We start from the raw sequence: 8,318 nt of genomic DNA on the forward strand, positions 1-8,318 counted from the left end.
CTTTTGGTAACTTGGGCCAAAAGCCCAAATCACCGGGGCCTTATGCATAAATTATTAAATTATATTTTGGCCCAAATTCTTTATATAATATATTTCATACACATTCAGAGAGTTATATGGGAGGTCTCTAACCAGTCTCCAAAATGTTATGTTTTTCTTAGGTCGATCTCGAAACGGTTCAGTCTTTTTTCGAACCGGTCTCGTTCGGTCTTTTTTCGATCCTGTCTTTTTTCGATCCTGTCTTTTTTTAGACTGGTCTTTTTCGGCCCGGTCTTTTTTCAGACCGATCTTTTTCGGTCTCATCTCTCGGTCTTTCTGTGTGCCTTTTTCAGATCGATTTATGGGTTTTTTTTGTCCAATTTCAATATTTTTCGATTCTTTTGTTTTGGTTTCGAGTTTTTTCTATTAGCAAATATGAGATTATCACCAAAATGATAAATGAAGATTTATTAAAAATGATAATTTAAATTTAATAAAATGAAATAAATTAGATAGTTTGTGATTAAAATTTGTATAATTAACACAAAAATTATATATTTATAAAGTTTGGTTACCGGTCTTTTTTTCCAGACCGGTCTCGGACCGGTCCGGTCCAGGACGGGACGGTCTCAAGCTGGTCTTTTTTCGATTTGGTCTCGTTTTAGACCGGTTCGGTTTTGGTCTTTTTTTTGGGTCTTATCCGAGACCGGTGTTTTTGTGCAAGTCTACACATTCATCTAGACTATTTTTGGACCAGGTAAGTCTTGGAAACGGATTGGTTCGGGTCCATTCTTAATATGGTATTGTATTTTTGGAACCAGTCTTGGAACAATCATGTCTTTTTATGGACCAATGTCGGTCTCGAGAGGTTTTCTTCTCGTTCTGGACTTTTTTCAAACGAGTATTGTTGAGATTATTCTCGGTCTTTTTCGGTTAACACAAAAATGATGTGTGTATATACTTTGGCTTCAAGTCGTTTTTTAGACTGATATCGGGTCGGTCTCGGAACTAGACCGATTCATTTTCGGTTTGAGACATAATTTCCTATTTTTATTTTAATAGTTTCTACCATATGACTCTAGATTCTACTAGGGATGAGCAGTTTATACCAAATCCCGATTTTATACCGAAACATGTACCGAATTTAAAAATATAGGACGATACTCGATACTCCAAAATCATGAAATTTGTGATTAGGTACTAGTACCGAAAATCTGTATCATTCCCAATATCGGTGCCAATAACGTTAATTCAGTACGATACTTAGGATTGAATTTAGATCGAACTTGGTATTTGGAAAATCAGAAACGATATCGGTCGGTACCGATTCCGTCCCACGATCATCCTTAGATTTTTAAAAGAGAGGGAAAAAAATATAACAAAACTAGATAATTTCTCTACTAAAATAGTATTATGTAATGCCCACCCTTTATGTAGTGAATTGTATTCTTGTGTGTCCCCGTTCTAGTTATAGTTCTAGTTGTTAATGATACTTGTTATAAGACCATTCTCATGACGATTAAAAGTTTGGTCCGTTGTCCGAAACAATTAAAAAGAAATTAAATAATCACAAAAACCCACCAATGGTTTGGTCCACCAAACATATAGTTGAGCTTTCTCTCTCTGTCACTTGTTTATTTCTTATTTTTTTTTATTTAGGTTTTTAATATATTTACTTTATCAATAATTAAATGATATATTTTTAATATAAATAAATAAAATTTATAAAATTTGTAGAAAACAATTATCTACAAAACGATATCGCTATTGATATATTTTTATGATATTTTTTATATAGTATATTGAATTGAGTTTGATTGGATAAAGTTGCTAATTGGTGTAAAAATTTGAGGTTGGTTGTCTATGTAGAAGAGAGAGATTAATTTTTTGATAGTTAGTCGAGTTGGTTTTGATTATTAATAGGGATAGTCTAATGTGGTTTTGGTTGCTCGACAAAAATGAGAGCTTTGTATATGATATGTGTGATATGCTTATCCTATGACAAGAAAATATAGAAATACATTTGATAGTGACAAAGTAAACGACCTAAACATATAGAAAATCATATGACGCTTATGGCTCAACCTCACTTTTGAAAAATGTTGTCCGATTCCTTGATAAGCAATGTGATCGATATCAATGAGAGGTGTTGGATCTTCTCAATGACTCGATGTTGCAAATCAATCATTTAGAATGTCAATCAAAACCTTTAACGACATGTTAATTAGATCCATAAACTAAAATCTTACATTAAACTCCTTAATATGTTTTGGTAAGTCGGCTATGCTTACAAAACTAATTTTAATATCTTGATGCAATCGATGAATGTTCCATTTGTTTAATATGAAGGAAATAGTGTGACCACAAAAACCTTAGAAATGTAAAATTAAAAAAAAAATAAAGTGAATTGCTTAATGAACCGTTACATTCTTTACAATGGCTATTGTCTTTTTTCTTTTTATTGTTTGTTGTGTTAAACAATAAGCAAGATAATAGCGGCAATTCCTTGGCATAAACTTACAAGCTTTGATAATAAAACCATTCCAACACAATTTTCATATTGTCTTAACAAATCCTGCTTAAAACATATTTAAGAAAAATAATAGCATACTTGAGAAATTCAAAAGGAAAAAGATAAATGAGAACAAATATGTAAAAAACAGGACTTAATGTAAAAATCTACTATCCCCATTTTTTTTTATCAAGTTGTTGTTTCTCCACTTAACATTAACATACCAAATCCATTAAATAAAAAAGAAACCAACACCTAAACAAGTAAACCCTAAACACAAGTTTTCATAAACCAAAAGATTATCAAACAAATTTAGAAAGGCGATCAAGGGCAACAACAAGATTGCTAAGGCAAACAATCAATTTATCACCATTGACTCTAGTCAACTCCTCATTAGATCCACCATTGATTAAATCTTGTTTCACAATAGCTTCGATTAACTCTGCATTTTCTCTAAGATTTTCAGCCATTATCTGTTCTTGATCCTCATGGTTGATTTCTTTGGGTCTTGAGATTATATTCAAAGTGTTGTTTGTTGGTATTGAACTGTATTCCTCCACTTTCCTCTCTTCGGTTTTGATGGGTTTCTTTGGCTTTGGTGTCTCTTCTATGGTGCGCTTTTGAGGTATTATCTTTGATCTTTGTTTCTTTGAAGCTTCAAGGAAACAAAAGAAAAGGGCAAAAATGTAAAAAGTTAGGACTAAATGGGGAAAATCTCATCTCCCTGAATTACCAACAGGCTTGTTTAGTTGCAGATTAGAATGCAAAATTGAAGCAAAATCAGTTCAAATTTAGTATTCAGTGAGCTACAATTCCATTTTAGAAGCTCAAGCTGAAGATCCCAATGGGGATTATCAAAAAGAAGAATTAATTTAAAGAGCTAAGACGAATGGCAACATAACAAAACCTAATCCTTTTTTAATTTAGTTAGAATTCATACGAACTTTCTGGTGATTTGAGAGAGGCGGATATTGGTCTACTTGTTGGATACTTCTATTCCCAATTTTCATCATCATAACATAACTGAATAGGAATCGATTTCGACATTCAAAGTTAAAGCCCAATCACTAATGGAAAAGCTATGAAATGTATAAATTACATACCAGATTGTAGAAAGGAAGCAAGAACAGGCTCCGGAAGCGCCTCAGGATCACTATCGGGATCCGTATCATATCCACCTTCGTAGTCCCTCACGTACCATTCAATCACCTTAAACAACTCGGAATTGAAACTCACCTTTTTGGATCCAGACTGTTTGATTTTCTTGTAATCGGATAGCAAAGAGTCCCACTTCCTACGACACTGGTTCAGATTGCGATTCACGCCCAACGCGTTGCAATTCTCGACGATGATCTTCCATTTCTGGAAGGAAGCGAGGGTGTCGCCGCAATCAGCTTCCACCGCAGATACCTCGTTGACCAGAATAAGGGATTCCTCCACTGTCCAATCGGGTGCCACCTTCGACCGAGTACGGAGGGCACCAACGCCGTCGTGCTCCATGGTATTGGTATGGTGGTATGGTGAGTGTGATGTTAGAATACGCGATAGAGATGCGTTGATATCATATTTTATCTTCTCGTTTTGTTTTGTAGAATAATATCGAATGTAAGAACAAAATGGGGATGTAGCTCAAATGGTAGAGCGCTCGCTTTGCATGCGAGAGGCACGGGGTTCGATCCCCCGCATCTCCACTTTTATTTTTTTATGTAATTCTGTAAACGACAGTATACAATTAGAAATAATATTGTCTCTTAAACTAGATTATTTTAGTAATTTTTTTTACTTTAATATGATTATTATAATCTATGATATTAAGTTTTTTCCGACTAAAACGTGTACCTGGCTTTTTTTTTTTTTTTTTTTTTTTTTTTAAGAATTTGATATTCTTTTTAAAAGACAAATTGTAATAATCAGGATCGTCCACGATGTCTTGAGTCTATTAATAACAAGGTTTTAAATAACATGAGACGTTAGTTTGATGACAATGTCAAGTCTAAATCATGGTGAGCCTTGACGAGTAATGTCGTTTTTCAAATTATGACAATTTTATATATATTAAAAAAGATAAGTCATAGACTTATAGAATTATATCAAATTTATCAAGTTTTTAGAAGTGTTATATTATTATTTAGTATAAAAAGTTAACAAAAACTCAACTGTTTTAGTCTGGATAAAAAAACAAAAATCAAAAATAAAAAAACTCGTGCAATGAAAAAAGCTCACATCATAACGCGATAAGGCACACATTGACACGTTATTTTGACGTCACGTTTAACAAACCCAACATTGACGTTTTCGTAACGACTACACAACACTTCACGTAATGGCGTGCGCCATGACCCGTCTTTTATAACCATGATTAATAATGCACATTTGTTTCTATCATCCATCACACAATAAGACTACAAAAAGAAAAACAAAATTATAGAGCAAAAGTTTTGTAACATTTTCTAATTAACCAAAACTCGTATCAATATATGTAAAAAGTTGAAAAATCACAACAATTCTTACATTCTTAAAGAAAATGCATCAATTACTTTTAGATTGTCAACAATAAATAAAACCAAAATTCAACGAATTAATTGTAGTGTAAACACCCATCCGCAAGATTGTTGAATTAATGGTAATGTAAACACCTCCCACAAATACAAAACGATGAACAACATTCTTGGTGCTTGGTTTACATTGAATTTGCTATCCAATATTGCTTTCCCTTTTAATTGAATTAACTTCATTATCTCAATTTAAAATCAAATCCATGTGCATAAGCAGTTTAGTATAGATATTATTTAAAGGATGTTGGAGATGCTTAACCCTACTCAGTCCCTTCGCAAGGGGATCTGTTGGGTTCTCATCCGATGATACCCTCTTTTCCACGAGGAGTCCTTCTTCTATTCGATGTCTGATAAAATGATATATTTTGTCGATGTGTCTGGATCTCTTGTGATCCCTTGGTTCCTTAGCTAAGGCAACTGCACTTTCACTATCACAGAAAATTTCCATAGGCTCCTTTATAGTCGATACAACTCCAAGGTCTCCAATGAAGTTCTTTAGCTATATAGCCTCCTTCGCTGCCTCGCTTGCTGCTATATACTCTGATTTGCAAGTTGAATCAGCCATTGTCTCCTGCTTGGAACTTTTCCAAGTAATTGCTCCTCCGTTTAAGGTAAAGACCCAACCTGACTGAGAGTGGAAATTATCCCTATCAGTCTGGAAGCTAGCATCACTATACCCTACTACTCTCAAGTCATCACTCCCACCGAGGGTAAGGACCCAGTCCTTAGTCCTTCGCAAGTACTTGAGAATGTTATTTACTGCAGTCCAGTGAGCCTTGTCAGGGTTCCCCAGATATCTGCTGACCATGCTCAATGCGAAGGCCATATCAGGACGAGTACAAGTCATATCATACATGATCGAGCCTACAGTGGAAGCATACGGTACTCGACTCATCTCAACTATCTCAGCCTCTGTACTTGAGCTCTGAGTCTTACTCAATCTGGTGTTACTCTAGATCGGTAACTCTCCTTTCTTGGAATTCTGCATGCTGAACCTATTCAGCACCTTATCGAAGTAGGTACTCTGACTAAGTCCAATTAGTATTTTACTCCTGTCTCTCAAAATCTGTATCCCTAGGATATAGGCAGCTTCTCCAAGGTCATTCATAGCGAAACACTTCCCAAGCCAGGACTTAACCTCCTGCAAAGTTGGAATGTCATTTCCCATGAGTAGTATGTCATCCACATATAATACCAAAAAGCTAACTATACTTCCACTAGCCTTGACATATACACAAGATTCATCTTCACTCCTCGAAAACCAAACTCTTTGACTTTCTCATCGAAACAAAAATTCCATCTGCGAGGTGCTTGTTTCAAACCATAAATTGATTTCTCAAGCTTACACACTCTATTAGGGTACTCTATACTGACAAAAACCTCTGGCTGACTCATGTAAACATCCTTATCCAACTTTCCATTAAGGAAAGCGTTTTTGACATCCATTTGCCATATTTCATAGTCATGAAATGCAACAATGGATAACATAACCCTAATATACTTAATCTTTGCTACTGGTGAAAAGGTCTCATCATAATCAACTCCCGGAGTTTAAGAAAAGCCCTTTGCAACCAGTCGCGCCTTATAAGTGTGTACATTCCCATCCATGTCGGTCTTCTTCTTGAAGATCCATTTGCACCCTACTGTCTTACGACCTGATACATTGTCAGCCAAGTTCCAAACTTGATTGTCATACATGGATTGTATCTCGCTGTCCATAGCCTCTTTCCATTTAGCAGCCTCAGGGCCTGCCATGGCTTCCGTGTAGCTGTTAGGTTCATCCAGACCTATCAGTGTGTTATCACTGATAAGTGTATCACCTTCCACAGTAATATGGAAACCATAGTAAGGCTCTGGTGCATTCCTAACTCTGGTGGAACGCCTCAGAGGTACAGATTCGTTAGTCGAATCAACATGAGTCTCCTCCTCAGGTTGATTGATAGTGTTTGAGGTTCCTTCACCACTTAACTCTTAAATTTCTTCAAGATCAATTTGCCTCACACTGTTTCCTTGGCTTATGAACTCTCTCCCGCGAAAGACTCCCCTCCTTGCTACAAAGACCACATTATCACTGGGTCTGTAGAAGAGGTAACCAAGGGATTTCTGTGGGTAGCGGATGAAAATACACCTCTCACTTCGAGGTTCGAGCTTATCGTGAGTCTCGTGTCTCACGAAAGCCTCGCAACCCCAAATCTTGATGTGGCCCAGATTGGGAAACTTTCCAGTCCACATCTCGTGAGGTGTTTTGGCAACCTTCTTTGTAGGGACTAGATTAAGGATATGGGCGACAGTCTCTAAGGAATACCCCTAAAATGAGATTGGTAGCGAAGCTCGACTCATCATGGAACGAACCATGTCCAACAAGGTTCGATTATGCCTCTCAGCCACACCATTAAGTTGTGGTGTCCTGGGAGGTGTGACTTGTGAGACAATCCCACATTCCTTAAGATAGTCAAGGAATTCTGTACTAAGATACTCACCACGTCGATCGAATCATAGCATCTTAATGTTCCTTCCCAATTGATTCTCCATTTCCTGCTTAATCTCTTTGAAATTTTCAATGGTTTCTGACTTATGCTTGATTAAGTAGACATATCCATATCTACTAAAATCATGAGTAAAAGTCACATAGAAGCGGTTAGCATCCCTTGTGGCGGTTCTGAAGGGTCCACACACATCAGTGTGTACCAGATCCAACAAACCTTCACCCCTATCACAAGAAGTAGTGAAGAGTCATTTTGTCATTTTTCCAAGTAGACAAGATTCACAACTATCATCCGACTTTAGGTCAAATGACTCCAATACTCCATCCTTTTGGAGTTGGCATATGAGTTTCTTGCTTACATGTCCAAGACGATAATGCCACAATGATGCTTTATCCAAGTTAGTGGAAGAATCAATACACAACACATTATTTCCCTAGGTTATCTACAACATACACAACTTCATACACACCATCACAAGGTAATGCTTTAAAATAAAGAACATTATTAAAGAAAGCGTTAATACTACCACATTCATTATCAAAAGAAAAGGTAAACCCTTGTTTGTACAAAGAATGAAAGGAAATAATATTTCTCTCCATTTCAGATGAGTAACAACATTTATTCAAATCTAATATTAACCTACTACTTAGCAAAAAAGTATAAACTCCAATCTTGGTGATAGGTGAAGCTTTCCTATTCCCCATGATTAATCTTATCTTCCCATGCTCCACGTCCTCACTTCTTCTTAGTCCCTGCAAATCATAACAAATAGGAATACCACAACCG

At 36.0% G+C, this 8,318-nt stretch overlaps 1 protein-coding gene and 1 non-coding gene across 2 annotated transcripts; one reads left to right on the plus strand and one right to left on the minus strand.

Annotated features, from left to right (window-relative positions):
• Positions 1-2,645: 2,645 nt before the first annotated feature.
• On the minus strand, positions 2,646-4,027 carry LOC111897534 (trihelix transcription factor ASR3). Its single transcript, XM_023893483.3, has 2 exons — positions 3,595-4,027; positions 2,646-3,146 (listed from the first exon to the last, which is right to left on the minus strand). The coding sequence occupies exons 1-2, from the start codon at positions 3,989-3,991 to the stop codon at positions 2,794-2,796; spliced, it is 750 nt and encodes a 249-aa protein (XP_023749251.1). The 5' UTR covers positions 3,992-4,027; the 3' UTR covers positions 2,646-2,793.
• Positions 4,028-4,109: 82 nt separating this feature from the next.
• On the plus strand, positions 4,110-4,182 carry TRNAA-UGC (transfer RNA alanine (anticodon UGC)). Its single transcript has one exon. It is a non-coding gene; the product is annotated as a tRNA-Ala (tRNA).
• Positions 4,183-8,318: the final 4,136 nt, after the last annotated feature.

This window comes from Lactuca sativa, chromosome 5 (assembly GCF_002870075.4).
Source record: "Lactuca sativa cultivar Salinas chromosome 5, Lsat_Salinas_v11, whole genome shotgun sequence".
NCBI classification, from domain to species: domain Eukaryota; kingdom Viridiplantae; phylum Streptophyta; class Magnoliopsida; order Asterales; family Asteraceae; genus Lactuca; species Lactuca sativa.